Source organism: Pelobates fuscus, chromosome 5 (genome assembly GCF_036172605.1).
Source record: "Pelobates fuscus isolate aPelFus1 chromosome 5, aPelFus1.pri, whole genome shotgun sequence".
NCBI lineage: Eukaryota > Metazoa > Chordata > Amphibia > Anura > Pelobatidae > Pelobates > Pelobates fuscus.
In genome coordinates this window covers 118,164,511-118,184,344 of record NC_086321.1, presented here as the reverse complement: position 1 = coordinate 118,184,344, position 19,834 = coordinate 118,164,511, and the positions used below count along the sequence as shown (strand labels likewise).

General features: G+C 43.9%; 1 protein-coding gene across 1 annotated transcript in view; it reads left to right on the top strand.

Annotated features, from left to right (window-relative positions):
- The window catches only part of HSPB8 (heat shock protein family B (small) member 8), a 51,648-nt gene that overhangs the window by 19,989 nt on the left and 11,825 nt on the right, over positions 1 to 19,834 (top strand). Inside the window, exon 2 of the mRNA XM_063454173.1 lies at positions 2,399 to 2,462. Within this exon, the coding sequence (XP_063310243.1) occupies positions 2,399 to 2,462 (64 nt within the window). The remainder of the gene's footprint in view (positions 1 to 2,398; positions 2,463 to 19,834) is intronic.

The window sequence follows — 19,834 nt, the reverse complement described above, 5'->3', positions numbered from 1 at the left end:
TACAAAACATACACTCTCACTGACACACACTCACTAACACACACACAAACACACTCCAGACACACACAGTAACACACTCCAGACACACACAGTAACACACTCCAGACACACACAGTAACACACTCCAGACACACACAGTAACACACTCACTGACACTCACTAGCAGACACTCACACTAACACTCACACTCACACTAACACACACACTCACACTAACACACACACTAACACTAACACACACACTCACACTAACACTCACACTAACACACACACTAACACACACACTAACACACACACTAACACTCACACATGTTTTTTTTTTTTTTATTTAATCCCCCAGCCTCCTTACCTTGGGGTCCAGTGGTGCTGCTGGGCTCCTGGGTGGCCTGTCACTGGGCGGGCGGGCAGGCTGGCGGGCATGCAAGGGAGCACTCTCCCCTGAGTGCTTCTTCTTCAGCTCCCTTGCGCACTGCATAGGGATGCCGGTGCCGGAAGATGGCGTCATCTTCCGGCTCCGGTATCAGTATGCGGCGCACGAGGGAGCACTCAGAGGCTGGCCACAGTGGGTACATACTAGGTCGCAGGGGCGGCCGGGTCCCCTGATGGGCCGGGCCCGGTCGCAGCCACGACCCCTGCGCCCTGGTATGTACGCCATTGTCTGCAGCTTTTGGAAACTCTCCCCTTCTAAGCTCGCACAGACATTCTGTGGCTGTCCAATTACAGACTTCCCAATGCAGCTCAATGAGAAGGCTTTGGAGGGCAGGTGCTCTGGGCTATTGCTGCCTATTGAGTTTAGCTCAACCAGCTAACCAAACTAGGAAGTAACAGAAATGTTTTTTTGCTTTTTTTTACTGACAGTCGGGGGTTGGGGGTGGGATTGTAACAAAATTAATTGGCAATTTTGTAAAATAAATAAAGAGGATACGCTTTAGACATAAGGTATTTAGCAAGAATCTCATTATCAGCAGGGTGTTAGTTTCATTCAGCAACTCAGCACTAAACACAAAGTGAGCAACTTGGGTTAAGCAGCTGTTTAAGAATTGATTGACTAAAAGACGGAGTTCAGGAAAATTACAGCCTATTCAATAAAATTGATTAGTTATTAAAGCAAGTTACTATGAATTGATGACAGACAAGAGAACCTAGAGGGACATTGTTGGCTACAGGGTGAAATTGTACTGGGTGCTCCGCAATCAGCATGTTGACACAGACGTGATCTTCATCCATAACAAACTATTCTTTTCAATGCAGCCTATTCCTCAGTTCGAACACAAATCTCCTTGCAATGGCAATGAAATTTATACTGGAAGCCTCACCCTCCTATAGTTCACTGATGCTTATTAAATCTAATCCAACATGCCCAAAAGGATGACTTCCAGTCAATTTGTTTAATTTAATGAAAGCACTAATTCATTTTTCATCACATACTCATTCTGAGTGACAAAGCTGAACAGCCTGGCACTTCACTATGTGACGTGTTACTGGCCAAGGAATGGAACTAAGGACTTTACAGTCTATATTTGGCAACTAAAACCCTGACCCCATCCCCCCGAATCACTAGCAGGTGCCTCTTGCTGAGTCACCCCAGCCCTCTCTATTTCCCATGCTTTATGACACACAACATATATGCATATACAATTCAACTACATTAACAGAACATCACATTCTATCTTGCAGCACTAATACAAGGAGACAAAAATATATCGTATTTTTATAAAATATATACACAAAGCAAGCCAAGTACAATTTGATACATTTTCCTTTTTTAGCCTTTGTTTGATTTTTGTCACCTTGCAAGTAATGCATTTTTAGGTCCAATAATTACTCATATTCCTTATTATACATAAACACGTACATGTATATGTATACATATATTTAAACATATATAATCCAAAAAACGGGTTGCATTCATAGGGTTTCAAATAAGTGAAATTGGTTTAATTCAACACATCAATTTACAGCATCCTGACCAATGTTTAGACCCCAGGATTTAGAGATTACCCAGTTGTGTTTAGAGTGTTTTTAGACAGAAAAGAAAACACCTTGACACATCCCTAATTCCCAAATCCTGGACTGGTAGGCATGCCTTGAGGACTGGTTTGGAAACCACTGCCTTAGTGTCTTTCTTGTTCTCTTAAGAAAGACCGTAATGGGTCAAAACGTTGATCAGGACTCTGTACTGTGCAGTGTTGAATTAAACCAATTTCACTTATTGTAAACCTTTTAAGGGCATCCCATTTTTTGGATGATTTGTTCAATATATTGTGTATTATCATGTTTGAAATAAATTTTGTTCTCTATACCCTGAAAGGCAAAGTTTGAGCTGTAATTAAACTATAATTATTATTATTACCATTTTAAAAAAGATGCGCATTTAAATATACTATTTTTTGTTTTAGGTAACCATGAGGAGCAACAGAAAGAGGGAGGGATAGTCTCCAAGAATTTCACCAAGAAAATACAGTAAGTAATGTTTTATGATTATAGCTATTCCAACCAGATGTTGTACTAAAACCTTCTCGGGAGTATTCACTAATGGATTCGGCTAAAATAGCTAAATGTAAAGTATAGCTGGCTTGGAAATTCTTCTTTTTTTTTTTTTTTTTTTTTTTATAATTCTTACCAACAGATTCTGTAGCACTTTACAATATTATGAGAGGGGGGATTAAACTATAAATAGGACAATTACAAGAAAACTTACAGGAACGATAGGTTGAAGAGGACCCTGCTCAAACAAGCTTACAGTCTATAGGAGGTGGGGTATAAAACACATTAGGACAGGAAATATCAATCAAATAGGGTGGGAGTGAAGCAGAGCTGGAGAAGAGAGTAGAGTGCTGCCCTTTAGGAGAGAAATAAGAGACAGGTATGTGAGGTAGAGGTTACTCTGGGAGGCCATAAGCTTTCCTAAAGAGATGGATTTTAAGACACTTCTTAAAGGATTGACGACTAGGGGAGAGTCTGATGGGGGTAGGCAGGCTATTCCATAGGAAAAGAGCCACCTGTGAGAAGTCCTGCAAGTGCGAGTTTGCCATATGGGTGCGAGTAGCGGTCAGGAGGTGGTCACGGGCAGAGCGGAGGGAACAAGGAGGGGCATACCTTTGGATCTGTGAAGAGATATAAGAGGGACTAGAATTGTTCAGTGCTTTAAATGTATTGGTTAGCACATTGAATTGACTCCTATATGATACAGGGAGCCAATGTAAGGACTGGCAGAGAGGTGAGGTGTGAGAGGACCGACTAGAGAGGAAAATAAGTCTGGCGGCAGCATTCATTACAGACTGTAGCGGGGCAATATGGCTTTTGGGAAGACCAATCAGGAGAGGGTTACAATAATCCATGCGGGAAATTACTAGAGCATGGACAAGCTCCTTGGTAGCATCTTGCGTCAGAAAGGGGCGGATGCGGGCTATGTTTTTAAGTTGGTATCTACAGGATTTGGCCACAAACTGGATGTGAGGCTCAAAGGTGAGGCCAGAGTCAAGTATGACGCCAAGACAGCATGCTAGCAAGGATGGGCTTATGTGGATATCACTGACTTGAAGGGAGAGCAAGAGCGGAGGATCAGTATTAGGAGGAAAGACAAGGAGTTCAGTTTTAGAGAGATGGAGTTTCAGAAAGCGCGAGGACATCCAGTCAGAGATGGAAGAAAGGCAAGCAGTGACACGTTGCAAGACGGTAGGGGAGAGTTCCGGGGAGGAGAGGTATATCTGAGTGTCATCAGCATACAGGTGGTAGTGGAATCCAAAATAGGTAATAAGTTTGCCAAGAGAGGCAGTATAAAGAGACAATAGAAGGGGACCAAGGACAGAGCCTTGGGGAAGTCCAACTGAGACAGAACGAGGGTAGGTGGTATCCTTTGAAAAGGAGTTACTGAATGAGCGTTGGGAGAGATAAGAGGAAAACCACAAGAGGACCGAGCGATGTCAAAGGCATATGAGTTACTTTTACACGAAGAGTAAAACGACAAAATGAAAGCATATTTTGCACTGGTGAGTAAAAGCATTATTTTTTTTATTTTATTTTTTGATCCAAGCAATTTACATTTGTTTAAGGACAACTAGAAGGATTTAGCTCATGTATGAGCCTGAATAAGGTTGTCTAGCTTGTCGCGGTCCCTAAGTGTTATAAATATGACTTGTTCCTTAGGGTAACTCAGGCATGTATGTGTAGGTGCAGCCAAAGGGTACAGTGTCAGATGTGAGCAGGCCCGGACTGGCCATCGGGCACACCGGGCAAATGCCCGGTGGGCCGCGATGGCCGTGGGGCCGAGGCCGGCAGGGAGATCACAGGATCTCCCCGGCCGGCCCCTGCAGGGCCAGCGCTATCCGAGCGCCGGCCCCGCTGTTTTCAATGATGGGCCGGTGGGGAGATCAAAGATCTCCCTCACCGGCCCACATAGAGAATATTCCGGCCGCCAGTAGGGAGAGAGGGAGGGAGCCAGCAGAGGAACCCGGCGGAGCTCTATCTTGCAGCTCCACCGGGTTCCTCTCGCGAGATTTGAATCGTTGCCATGGCAACGACCGGATCTCGCGAGAGTGAACTCTAGCCCTCAGGCTAGAGTTCACTCACCCACTGGACCACCAGGGATGGTGTCACCGTGCCGGTCCCCCCCTCCCAGATACCACCATGCCGGTCCCCCCCTCCTTTCTACCCCCCCAAACACACACACCACTCTCACACCCATCATCCACAGCACTCTCACACACAGCACTCTAGCATACACATCACACACAGCACTCACACACAGCACTCTCTCACACACACGGCACTCTCACACACACGGCACTCTCACACACACGGCACTCTCACACACACGGCACTCTCACACACACACGGCACTCTCTCACACACACGGCACTCTCTCACACACACGGCACTCTCTCACACACACGGCACTCTCTCACACACACGGCACTCTCTCACACACGGCACTCTCTCACACACGGCACTCTCTCACACACGGCACTCTCTCACACACGGCACTCACACACACGGCACTCACACACACGGCACTCACACACACGGCACTCACACACACACACACATCAGACACAGCACTCACACACACATCACACACACATCACACACAGCACTCTCACACACACAGCACTCTCACACACACAGCACTCTCACACACATGGCACTCTTACACACACATCACACACAGCACTCTCACACACATCACCCACAGCACCCACATATCACCCACAGCACCCTCACACACATCATACAGCACCCTCACACAAATCAATCACACACAGCACCCTCACACAAATCAATCACACACAGCACCCTCACACTCAGCACCCACACACACACAGCACCCACCGCACCCTCACACACATCACACCTCACATACACATACTGCACCCCTCACATACACACAGAACCCCCCCGACACACTGCACCACACACATACACAATACTTCCAAACATATTTATATAATATATAAATATATATATAATATTCACACACACACACACACACACACACTATAGCCTGTATGCACACTCTTGCTACATCCCCTATACACACATTCTCTACAGCCCCTAGCCACATATGCATTACATTACACCACAAACACAACACGACTAAAACCGACCTTATAACACAATACCACACCACAATCTGCTCACTCTGCACACACACAATGGCAGGCTCCAAAAACATGCACAATACTCTTTCCTGGCATTTTGTCTCCTGGTATCCATTTATAGAGACACCAGAGACAAGTTGCAAGGAAACACAGTGCAAGCATGTTATTAAATTTGCTTGCGCTGTGCGGAACAAATACAGGGCTTTTTTCTCATGCTAGAGCTCTTCAGCAGAGCTCTGCGCATGGTCTGCCCTGGAAGAGCATTGAACCAACATGCTCACTTTGAGAGGGGGCGTGTTTGTCATTAACACACTCTCTCTGCCCCGTCCCCTTCTTAGTGGGCCGCTGTGATAAAAAAATGCCCGGGACAAATTTTTTTCCCAGTCCGGCCCTGGATGTGAGATATCATGCTTGTATCAGGCTACGGAAATGAATGCATACCGTGCAAGATGTGAGCTTGTTTGCTCAAGATAGGTATTCACTAGATTAGGGGATATACATCCAAGCTGATAACCCCGGACCAAAGGGTGGCTTGGAAATTTGTATTTTACCAATTTGTCTGATTTGGACAAATTCACTTTGAGTTCTAGATAATTCTGACTTTAGTAAATAACTTTGCATTATGTTTGCTGACTAAATTAGGAGTCAAAATGGATTAAAAAGAAAAATACTAATCCCACCACAATATTCAATATTCAATCTTGCCTCTCAGCTATTTACCCCCTTCAGTTATCCTGTCCTACAAAATCAACTGTCTTGTCAATCTTCATATTTCCCAGTTTAGTGACTAATGACTGGTGAAGTCTGATAGGAGTTTTCTTGAAATTTGACAACACAAGTAAAGGCTGATGACCTCATACACAATGTGCGAATGAAAATATTGCAGCTACATTTTTATCAAGGTTACGAATGTGCCATTAAAACTGTCTCTACATTGAGAATCCTGGCTTTCATCAATCATTTATCGTGTCACCTATATTGGGCCATCTGCCAGATGTTGCAAAACTTGTCATTATTTCTTGACCCAAACATAACAGCGACGTGCTGGAGAGCAGATTAGAGAGGTATGTGAGAAAGAATTAACAGCAAGCTGTTTGATTGCTACAAATTATTACTCATGAATGCCAGGGGAAAGCCCTCTAATTTATTTGTAATCATGTCACACCTTAAACCACAAACATGTCATTCACTCTTCGGCTAGTGAGTGATACTGTGATTTTGTTTAGCTTTTCACAAAACTGCTGAATTTCAGTCCACAGATTAAATTAATACATACTCTTGTAAAATTAAAAGTTACTGCACATGAAAAAAGCCCAGCCAGGAGGCAAATGCTATTTGAAGTGAATCTGTCATAAGACCCTAACTTTAAAGGGTCATTCTAAGCACTATAACCAGTACAGAGCACTGTAGTGGTTATGGTGCCAGCATGCATTTAGCTGAAAAGAGTCAAAACATTTTTGAATGGTTTGCCACTTACCCGGGTCCACTGGGTGCCTATGGCCTGGCCTCTCTTATTAGATCTCATTAAAGCAATAGCTCCCCTTATGCATTAGACATATCAATTTTGGCCGTATTGCGATTGAATACAATGCCTGAGGAAAGTTACCTGACACTCTCATGCAATGAGGGGATTGCAAACATAGAACTTACCGTATATGAATAATGAAGGAGTAGTGATGGTGCATGAGCCTCAGACACCAAGGGTCCCTTTAAACTCTAAAATCTCCTTATACATTGAATCATATTATTATCATAGTCATACTCACCTCCTCTCCAGCAGTGTCAATGGACCTTCAGACCATGGATGTTATAACACCCAACTTGCACCCCCCTCTTACATCCCAGCATCTTGCAGTGCTATTGGCACTGCTGAGTTATACTTTGCTAATGACACCATCAAGCTGGATTAATGTCTAGCCAATGGGGGTCAGAAAAGGATACATCTGTTATTATTTTACCCAGCAAGCACAATGCACTCTTATTCTTGTGGCAAAGATCAGAAGAACCAAGTGTAGTATGCATCTCTTGATCTCTTTAGTCACTCAATCCTTGGCATATAGGTATGTGCTTTAAAACGAATAGATAAGTGGGGGGTTGCCAATATATTATTACAAAAACTATTTGCTCGTGTGTAAAAAAAAAAAATCATCTATGCTTCCGATTCAGATACTTGGTCTTACGTTTACATTTACTTCAAGTTAAATTTGAACTCCCAACAATTCTCGTTTTAGTGTAACTATTTTTGTATAGAGAGGAGACAACAGTGTAAATGGTTGAAAATGTATGCTCTTTAAAAATCCTATGCATTGGTCCAGGGATGGCTGGGTATTTAGACCAGGGATGGCTGGGGGATAAGTAAATGGTTTTACTTAAATGAAAGATAAGTATAGTGTGGACAAATTACCAGTACACGTTTGAAGGCCTTCAGCAAAGTGTGGCAGCTATGGGAGGAGAGTCTCGGTTTAGGTATCGGTCTACTGCTCATGACTCTTTAAAGACTCGCTTTGGCCTTTGTTGAAACATTTCTTTCCCAATATTGTATTAATTCATTTAAAATACAGTTGATAAAAACATGTATGTTTGGTGTCATCATTAATGTACAATTAATTTTACTGCATTTTGTGATACACATAAATTATGTTTTTTGTGTCCTCCCCCACTCTTAAATAGAGAATATAAAATCTCATGACCCATGACTTAAAGCGGCACTGTCATGGCCGAATACCGTTTTTGTTTTTTTTAACCCCCCCTCCCGACTCCACTACATCTAATTGTCCCCCTAGTCACCCCAAATGCCCCTAAGCCCCCCATCTTACCTACTTTTGCATCTTTATTTTATGTCCGGACCTAGGTCCTGTGCGCCACCATCTTTGCGTGGGTAGATGAAGTTCCTGTGGGACACGTCCTCTGCCCACCCTAGATAGCACTGTGAAATTCACATGCAGGCCCAGTTTAGCACTTGGGCAATTGAACGGGAATTTAATCTATTCATTAATTTGTCAGAAATACAATAAATTAATAGAAATTTTAAACGAAGACCTTGTTTGTTCGTTTGATTTATTACAAGGAGGGAGCTACCGGCGCACAGCTCCTTGCTTGTAATATGTAAAAATAGAACCGTCAGGGAGTAGTGCTCTCAACCACTTCCTAAGCCCCCCATGTCCTCCCTTACTCTATGGGGGTCAATATGACCCCCATAATAGCATTAGGGAGATTAAAATCTCCCGAATGCCCTCATTTGCTATCCTGCAAGTATAGGCATGTCTACTAAACAGTAAGCAGCCAGTGGCTGCTCAATGTTAAAAAAAAGCCCCTTAGTGTCCCCCCTCCCGAGTCCCCACCCATGCCGCGTGAGTGAGGGCTATTAACTTGAAGGGAGGACCAAGCGTCCCCCCCAGCCCCCACCCATGAGTGGCAGTTAGGGGACCTAAATGAAAATGGGACCTAAAGTCTCTACATTTACCTGTCACAGCACTCTGATTGGTTGGCTTGAAATCCAACCAATCAGAGTGTTCTGTGTCATTTTACATAGCGTGGGAAAGTTCTTTGGAATTCAATTCAAATTGAAAGCAACCAATCACAGTGTTATGAGTCAAATTACACAGCATTGGAAAATAGACATGCCTTTACTCGCGATATAGCGAGTAGGGGCAGAATTTACTAATACTAAGTAATCTTTACTTAGTATTAGTGAATTTGGCTGATAGACCAATTTAGGTCTTTCAGCCTTTTGGTAGATAGCTTCCCAATACCATGGGAATTAGGGAGTTATCTACTAAGCGGCTGCAAGATGCAGCCGTGGCACGAATCGGATCGGAATTGAATTAATTCAAATTAAATTCTGATCCTAACACGAATGGAGAAACTGTTCTCATTCTGTTAGGACGAAATTCGTTCGTTTCACCGGCGTTCAGTCTAAATGACAGGACCTTCAGGAAAAGTGAAAGGAGGCATTGCGAGATCACAGAGGAAGGGTAAGAATTGTGGGAAAATTTCTCTGACCACAGGAAATGAAGCACACTTTACTCCTCTGCTGGTCATAGATGGTCAGGCTTAGGAAACCTTCATAAGACAAATAGTCCCTACTTTGTGTTATGTTTTAAAGAAAACTAGAGCAGACAGGAAGAAATGAAGAACAGATCCTGACAGAGGGAGAGAAGATGAATCGATTGTGGAAAGGTATGTTTGGCATGACAGTGCCGCTTTAAGTCCCAGTGACAGAAGCAGCAAATTAAAACTGCTGAAGAAGCAAAACTTGTTGCATTATTTATTATAACGGTGATTTATAGAATTCGAAAGTAAATCCAAAGTAAATGTCAAATACTAGGGCTAAATAGCAAAACTGAAAATGAAGCACACTTCTGGAATTCTGTCAATTCACTTGAAAATCAATTTTAATTACCAACAATTCACACATTATTGAACAACCATGTGAGAAATGCCTTGGCTATTTTAGCCTGAATTTTCCACTTTGGTTTTAATTGACTGCAATTTGGTGTTTAGTGAATACATCATCTTATATTTATCAGGATAATCTCACAGATCCCACTAGAACAACCGCCATTCATTCATTCAAAAAAAAAAAAAAAAAAAAAAAAACACACCTCTTATCTCTTAAAGAAACATTCACTTCATCTTACTGAAGTTGTAATGGTGCTTGAAGTCCGCATCATTGCACCATTCAGTGTTCACATTAGCCAGACCACTGCGATGGACTGCAGTAACAGGCTGAAAGCATCGGCACAGCACGCTGTCCCAGTTATTTACTAAAGTGAGAATTGTTTGGAGTCATTGTTGACATAGATACTTTTTCCTGTTCAGCTTCTTTGACCTTAAAATTGAAATTCCATTTGAATTCACTCTAAATTACCTGCAATTCACATTTTAGTGAATACACATACTAGTGTATCACTGCTGCCCATTACTGATGTGAGACTCTGAGTCTGAGTGTATAATCAGATTGTAATCACCTCACAGCTAAACAATCTAGCGGGAAGAGAAGCCACAGTGGCCAAGGTTCCACATTCAGTGTCAAAAAATACATGAAGTAGTTATGGTTCCTAGATTGTCTCTTTAAAGTACTGTGTGAAAAGTGCCACAGAATGACAATGTGGCAGCTGTGTAAGAAACGTTGCAAATAAAAGTATGGCTATCTTTGTGTACAACTTTATATATGTGTGTACATAAAACCGGTGTTGTGCAGACAAAGAGAAACAGTGTTGTCCTCACACCTCCAGCCTCCAATATGCTATGTTTGTGTGTGCAGACAAAGTTAAGTTTTAGAATAGAGAAGTCCTTATATGGTTGTAAAATTGTGGCACTGGTTACTGAGAAGATCTGGCGGTCTGCCAGGAGACCTGTCTGTTCTCACATCCTTCTGCACAAGAGATTTTAAGACAATGTACCCAGATCCCAGTACAAATAGTGACAAATAAACACATAGTTACATTGATATATGAAACATTTTGTCTCATTATTTAAACACAAAGTTGCTTTGTAGAACATGGACTGGATCCCACCAACCATGCTGGGTGTTGCATAACTGAATTTAAAGGACTTTGTCTCCTATTTTCTACCAGTTGCCACCTACTATGACACAGTTGCTTTTATTTACTTTGCATTTCATTTTCAATAATACAGTAATATTTAAATAAAGTATGGAAGGAATAGAATTGGAGTATTTATATACATCCACACATATATACCAGTAATGTTTAATTAAAGTATGGATGGGATAGAATTGGAGTATTTATATACATCCACACATATATACCAGTAATGTATAATTAAAGTATGGAAGGGATAGAAGTGGAGTATTTATATACATCCACACATATATACCAGTAGTGATGTCGCGATGTCTGTGCACCTGCCACTGAAGATTATGATAATTTGCCACTCCCAGATCTCCTAGACCAAGAGGGCCAGAGTGGAGACCTGGGAGAAGTACAGTTAGGAGAACGGTTAGACCCCCAGGAGCGAACCCAGGTCCAAAGACTAATCCAGGACAAGGGGGCCATGTTTTCAAACCTACCTGGGTTGAAACCCTAGACCAGACCCCCCCTTCGCCAAACCGCCTATCGCATACCCAAACCAGTTAAAGAAAATATGCGGAAAGAAATTGAGGAAATGATGCAGTTAGGGGTGATAGAACACTCTGACAGCCCTTGAGCCTCCCCAGTAGTACTAGTACCGAAACGGGACAGCAGGACCCGTTTCTGTGTAGACTACCGGAGGCTAAACGATAAAACAACCTCAGACGCCTACCCTAAGGCCCGGATAGACGTGCTACTTGACAAAATGGCCAGAGGCCAGTACCTCACCACAATAGATCTGTGCAAGGGGTACTGGAAAATTCCATTAGCCGAGGACGCCATCCACAAGTCGGCATTTGTCACCCCGTTTGGACTATATCAGTTTAAAGTCATGCCATTCGGGATGAAGAATGCCCCGGCTAACTTTCAGAGGATGGTAGATCGGCTACTGGATGGGTTTCAGGAGTATGCCTGCGCCTACTTGGATGATATAGCCATTTTTAGCTGCTCCTGACCCGAACACCTGAACCACATAGGAGCCGTACTAGACCGGATTAGGGAGGCCGGACTGACCCTAAAGCCCAGTAAGTGCCATATAGGAATGGCAAAAGTTCAATACGTAGGGCACAGAGTCGGGAGCCTGCTACAGAAACCAGAACCCGCTAAAATAGAGGCAGTCGCCAAGTGGCCAACCCCCCGCACTAAAACCCAGGTCCTCGCATTCCTGAGTACCGCAGGGTACTACAGGAAATTCATAGCTAATTACAGCACCCTAGCTAAACCTCTCACGGATCTAACACGTAAAAACCTCCCCAAGATAGTAGTATGGGCCCCAGAGTGTGAACAGGCCTTCCAACAGCTCAAGACGGCGCTCATTAAATCACCTGTACTTTCTGCTCCTGATCCAACTAAATGCTTTCTCGTCCATACAGACGCTTCTATGTTTGGATTGGGAGCAGTACTGAGCCAAGTCGGAGCAGATGGCGGCAAGCAACCCGGGGCTTATCTAAGCCGGAAACATTTGCCCAGGGAAGTAGATACACTGCCATTGAAAAGGAGTGCCTGGTGGTGGTGTGGGCCCTCAAAAAGCTGCAACCTTACTTGTATGGACAACCGTTTACCTTACTCACAGATCACAACCCGTTGGTGTGGCTGAACAGGGTGTCAGGAGACAATGCCAGGCTGTTGCGCTGGAGTTTGGCGCTACAGCCTTTTGACTTTACAATTCATTATCACCCTGGGAAGCAAAATGGCAATGCTGACGGGTTATCCAGACAAAAAGACCTTGAACAGTGATCTGTGAGTACTCCTCCGGACATCACCAAGCCGATCCTGGCCTGCTTCAGGACGTCCTGTAAGCCTGGGTACTTATGCACAAAGCATTGTACGATCAGATTACACACATGTGCCATGCACGGCACATGTGTGAACTTGCCCAAATTCAATGCCGCCAACAAATTTCTTACGTTGTCACAAACCACTTTGCCGATCTCCAGTTGGTGCGGAGTCAGCCACTTTTCCACCTGTGCGTTCAGGAGTGCTGGTCCGGTGTGACTCTCTGCTTTCAAGCAAGTCAAACCCAAGACGGCGTGACACTGCCATATCCGGGATGTGGAATAGTACCTGGGGAGCTGGGGGTGTGCCGTTGATGTGGAGCAAGACGCAGCAGCAGAAGAGGACTCAGCCGAGGAGGTTATGGAACAGGATGGAGTAGGAGGAGTAGAGGAGGTGGCAGCAGGCCTGCCTGCAAGTCGTGGCGATGTCACCAACTCCTCTGCAGAGCCACGCATTCCATGCTTGGCAGCCGTCAGCAGGTTTACCCAATGCGCAGTGTAGGTGATATACCTGCCCTGACCATGCTTTGCAGACCAGGTATCAGTGGTCAGATAGACCCTTGCAACAACACTGTGTGCCAGACATGCCATTACTTCCTTTTACACAATAGAGTACAGGTTGGGGATTGCCTTTTGTGCAAAGAAATTTCGTCCGGGTACCTTCCACTGCGGTGTCCCAATAGCTACAAATTTTTTGAACGTCTCAGACTCCACTAGCTTGTATGGTAAAAGCTGGCGGGCTAATAGTTCAGACAAGCCAGCTGTCAGATGCCGGGCAAGGGGGTGACTTTCTGACATTGGCTTCTTACGCTCAAACATGTCCTTGACAGACACATGACTGTGGGCAGATGAGCGGGAACTGCTCAAGGCGAGAGACGGAGTGGCGGATGGTTGAGAGGGGGCAAGGAGGACAGCAGTGGCTGATGTGGCTGAAGATGCTGGACCAGGAGGAGGATGGCGGCTTTGAGTTTGTGTGCTGCTTGTACTCATGTCGTGATCCCATAGGTGTTTGTGATGTGCGATCATGTGCCTACGCAAAGCAGTTGTACCTAGGTGGGTGTTGGTCCTCCCACGACTCAGTTTCTTTTGGCACAGGTTGCAAATGGCATCGCTGTTGTCGGAGGCAGACACACAAAAAAAATGCAACACTGCTGAGCTCTGCAATGACGGCATTCTGGTGGTGGACACAGCATGCGTTGATTGGCGTGCTGTCGGGCTGACCTCGGGTGCCGATGCATGCTGTCTGACTGTGCCACTAGCTCCTTGCGATGACCTCCCCCTGCTTCCAACTCGTCTCCTCCTCCTCTCTGTCTCCCCATCTGAACTTCCGCCCTGTTCTTCTTCTTGCAGAGCGGGCACCCACGTGACATCCATGGACGCATCGTCATCATCAACCGCTTCACTTGTATCTGACAACTCATCAAAGGAGCAGCAGCAGGTACAACATCATCATCATCATCACCACACCGTACGTCCATGTGTGTAATGCTGCCTGCCTGAGATATATCCTTGTCATCTACATCCTCTGGCAATAATGGTTTGCGCATCACTCATTTCTTCAAACGGATGTGTAAATAACTTCTCTGACATACCAAGTGAAGCGGCTGTGGTGCTAGTGTTGGTGGTGGCGGCAGGCGGGTGAGTGGTATCTTGAGAGGTACCCGAAGCTAAGCTGGAGGAGGATGGTGCGTCAAGGTTCCGAGCGGAAGCTGTAGAAGATTGGGTGTCCTGTGTTAGCCAGTCAACTATGTCCTCAGAACTTTTCAAGTTCAGGGTACGTGGCCTCTGAAAACTGGGCATTATTCTAGGGAAAAAGGGAATCACAGCACCACGACCACGATGGCCCCTGCGGGGTGGCCTGCCTCTGCGTGTAATTTTTTTTGGATTAGTGATACTATGCGTGCAAGCTACTGTGCGACCAGATATGAGTGGCACTGTGCACTGGCAGAAGTTGGCAGAGTACACGCTGTAGGCCTGACACACCCGCTTGAAGACAACTAACTGCTATTCAATCTATAACAGTGAAAAATAATGTTTTGTTTTTAAATCAACGCTATTGTGACACCAGATATGAGTGGCAATGTGCACTTGCAGAGGTTGGCAGAGTACACGCTGAAGGTCTGACACCCGCTTTAAGGACACTGACTGCTATTAGCTTACAGTGAAAAAATTTTTTTCTTTTTAAAGGCACGCTATAGAGACACCAGATATGAGTGGCAAAGTGCACTTGCAGAGATTGGCAGAGTACACGCTGAGGGCCTGACACCCGCTTTAAGGACACTGACTGCTATTAGCTTACAGTGAAAAACTTTTTTTCTTTTTCAAGGCACGCTATAGAGACACCAGATATGAGTGGCAAAGTACACTGGCAGAGGTTGGCAGAGTACACGCTGAAGGCCTGACACCCAGATGCTTGCAGACAACTAACTGCTATTGGCTTACAGTGAAAAACGTTTTTCTTTTTATAGGCACGCTATAGAGACACCAGATATGAGTGGCAAAGTACACTGGCAGAGGTTGGCAGAGTACACGCTGTATGCCTGACACCCAGACGCTTGCAGACAACTAACTGCTATTCAATCTATTACAGTGAAAAAAATGTTTTGTTTTTAAATGCAAGCTTAAAGGGACACTCCAGGCACCCAGACCACTTCTGCCCATTGGAGTGGTCTGGGTGCCAACTCCCACTACCCTTAACCCAGCAAGTGTAATTATTGCAGTTTTTTTAAAACTGCAATAATTACCTTGCAGGGTTAGGTCCTCCCCTAGTGGCTGTTTATTAGACAGCCACTAGAGGGAACTTCCTGCTCTATAGCACAGGTTTTCTGTGCTAGAGCGTCGCTGGACGTCCTCACGCTGTGTGAGGACCTCCAGCGTCGCTCTATTCCCCATAGGGAAGCATTGAAATTCATTTTCAATGCTTTCCTATGGGGTGCGCTAATGCGCATGCGCGGCATTGCCGCGCATGCGCATTAGGTCTCCTCGGCCGGTGGGCAGGATCAGTCTCGCCCACCGGCCAACGTAAGCAAAAGGAGGAGCGGCGGGGGAGGAGGAAGCAGCGACGTGGGACATGTCGCTGCCTCTGGTAAGTCACTGAAGGGGCTTTCACCCCTTCAGCAACTGGGGATTGGGGGGCGGGAGGGAGAGGAATCCTGCAGTGCCAGGAAAACTGATAGTTTTCCTGGCACTGGAGTTTCCCTTTAAGCTATTGTGACACCAGATATGAGTGGTGGCACTGGGCAAGTGGGCACAGTATCCACTGTGAGCCTGACACAGAAGCTGGCAGGCAGGCAGGCAACTGCAATTACATTACACAGAAAAAAAGCAGACTGATGTTCTAGCCCTAAAAAGGGCTTTTTGGGGTGCTGTCCTTACAGCAGAGATCAGATGAGTCCTTCAGGACTGTAGTGGACACTGAATACCCTAGCCTAGCTATCAATTTCCCTATCAAATGAGCAGCAGCTACACTTTCCCTCCTCTCTCTAAGAATGCAGCTTCAGAATGAATCTAAAATGGATGCTGTACAGGAGGTGGAAGGGTCTGGGATGGGAGGGTCTGCTGCTAATTTGCTGGAATGTGTCTGCTGACCGTGAGGCACAGGGTCAAAGTTTACTCAATGATGACGAATAGGGGGCGGATCGAACCGCGCATGTGTTCGCCCGCCGTGGCGAACGCGAACACGCTATGTTCAGCAGGAACTATTCGCCAGCGAACAGTTCGGTACATCACTATATACCAGTAATGTTTAATTATATTATGGAAGGGGTAGAAGTGGAGTATAGAACTACACCCACACATATATACCAGTTATAAATTCAAAGAATTTCCAGCACAGATGGGTCTATTAGTGGCTATTTTGGATTGTACCACCTTGGCTTAAATAAGGATTACTTGAAAAATCTGCAATGAAAATAGAATCTAGTTGTATTGTTCTATAATAATGTTCGATACTGATATGTGGGCTGTGGTTGGTCACGGTATGTTCTAGCCAGCTGCCTAGCAGCAAGACTGTCCATGGTCATGGGCCTCTTTAAGTGTCATGCAAGGTCTCGTAAGATTGAAACAGAACTAATGTGGTATCCTTGCATCTTTGATATCTTTAAGACAAGTCCATGTGTGGCACTTGTGCCCACTCTGCCATTTGTGTTGCATAGTAAAGGGCAAAACATAATATATGACCAGACAGAATTCTGCTTATAAAGTTCCTCTGCTGAGAATGGCCTGTTCTGCCCAGCTCGTCCTGGTCAATGCTTCATGAAAGTAATGCTAAATATGTGTATGTCTCCGTATTTAGGATCTACTTTCCAAGTCACTTCACAGGATAGCCAGGCAAATTGTGTGTTTTCAAAACATAGATTACAAATAAAGAGAGAGTTACTTTAAGCTGATCAGTTCTTGAACACTTAACAAAGTGAAAGATAGGCAACCAGCCAAAAGAGGAATAAATTATGCATAGCCAGACTTGAAAATGGCCAGTCATTACATGACTATTTGCTGCCTTGCTGCTTACTTGAGGGTTATGGCTGCTAGGTCACAGTCGATAACCACCGCTTAACAAATTCCGAGTTTTATGTTCTCATCCATAGACTATACAGCAGCAACATATAGTGACATTACTTGTTCTTCATAATTGTTTCTGTATCATCCACATTATCCCTTCATGGAAAGTCATGTACTTTGAAAAAGATGGACATACTTATTACTAATGTTGACTAATGTGAGTGATGAAACATCTTTCAATGTAAGAGTTTTCCTAAAAATGATTTTTAAAGCCCTTCTTTTTTAAGAGACTTAAATGAAATGCAGGGCCTGAGTTTACCCCTTTGCCAATATTCCAGTTACATATTATCAAATTACATGGTAAACAATGGCAAGATACAAGACAGAGATAATGCACATACATCAATGAGGCATTTACATATTTATCAAGACAAAATATGTGAATTCTTGTAGATCACATAGGTCAGCAAGGTGCCCTCACCAAAGAGACCAGGAGAATTGTTCTTCATTATATCTCGTAACTGCCCTTGATATGTATAGGACCTATAAACACTTACTGACAGTATGCTGGGCAGAAATGATGTTAAATACATGGACAGGATAAATTGTATACAAATAGGAGGTTTGTGATTGTTGTTGTGGGTTTTTATCTGTTTCTGTAATTCTTGCAACTAGTCACATGCACATTGCAAGGGTAATGCTGAAAGATGGGAGTTCAAAAGTATTCCCTGCATTGTCCTACTTTAAAATTCCATCAAAAACTTTAACCTGAAATATCCCACAACCTGTAGGCTTCCCGATATCAGCAACGTGACATGCCAGCGGTTTAATGGCAGCAAACTATAACTGGAAATAAGATTACTTTTGCTTTTAACTTTTCCAAGACATGTTTTTTTCTATTGTGTGTACTTTTGGTGCATGGTGTTCTGTTTGGAGTTCTGTGGTTTTACCATGTAGTTTTCATTTTCCTTTTCCTATAGCTCAGTCATCGCAGTCTTGTGATTCTTTATTCACTAGAAATGATTTGTGCAGTCAATAAAATTCAGCTTTGTGATTGTCCAGGGATAAGAAGTAGAAATAAATGTTGCTGCATCTGTGGCATTTCCTGGATACAGATTATGCCAACTCTTGGGAAGGGCTGTGTGATAGGTAGATATAAATCGGAATTCAGTATCCGTAAGATGAATACGTTGATTTTGAAATAATGCTTTCTTTGGTTTTGCAAAATGACTGCAGTTTTAAGAACTCCTGAGGCATCTTTATCTTTATTCGCTAAATAGTGAATTGTGAAAGTTAATTAGTAACTACCGACAGTAATGAACGATACGGAAGTATATACAGTAATAAGTGGGAATAAGTGTGATAGCACTGAGTGCCACAGACCACCGGAGTGAAACCCCTTACACCACTCAAAGAAATGCAAACATATAATACATACAATACAATAGGTGGATCACACTTCTGGATGCATCTGTAAAATACACAAAGCAATATAGTGTAATATTGTCAGTACAAATAATGTGTAAACGGGAGTGGAAGTCAGGTACTCACAAGCCCAGAGCCAAATCACAACATATGGCTCTCATGGATAGCGCTGTGGGACTTCTCTTAAGGATGCCCCCCTCCTATTTCCATATGACCTTATGGTTGTTCCGGATGAGCAGAAGTAAAAGCTATGCAGGTAAGATGATATCTCTTCAAAGATAAAACTTTATTGCTCCACAATTTGGAGTTAAAAACTACATCAAAATCCTCAAATGAAAAAAAAAAAAAAACAATAAAAAGATGCTAGTAATAACATATAACTATAGGGCTCTATAAGTCCTGGAAAGAGTCCAGCCATTTGGCAAAAATGTCCGAAATGCGTTTCGTCCCGTACCAGGGGCTTCCTAAATCGGTTTGAAGTGCTCCTCTGCGGCTCGGCGTCTTCTTAAATTCCTCATTGCTTTCACTTCCGGGTTCCTGCTATTGCATGCTTGGAAAGCAATGTGCGTTCCAACTCCGACAGCAGTGGAACGCATGCCGTCGGAGTTGGAATGCACGTTGCGTTCCAAGCGTGCGATAGCCGGAACCCGGAAGTGAAAGCAATTAGGAATTTAAGAAGACACCTGAACCGCAGAGGAGCACTTCAAACCAACTGGGGAAGCCCCTGGTACGGGGCGAAATGTGTTTCGGACATTATTTTGGACATTTTTGCCAAATGTCAGGACTCTTTCCAGGACATATAGTTATATGTTATTAGTAGCATCTTTTAATTGTTTTTTTAATTTGATGATTTTTATGTAGTTTTTGGCTCCAAATTGTGGAGCGATAAAGTTTTATCTTTGAAGAGATATCATCTTACCTGCATAGCTTTTACTTCTGCT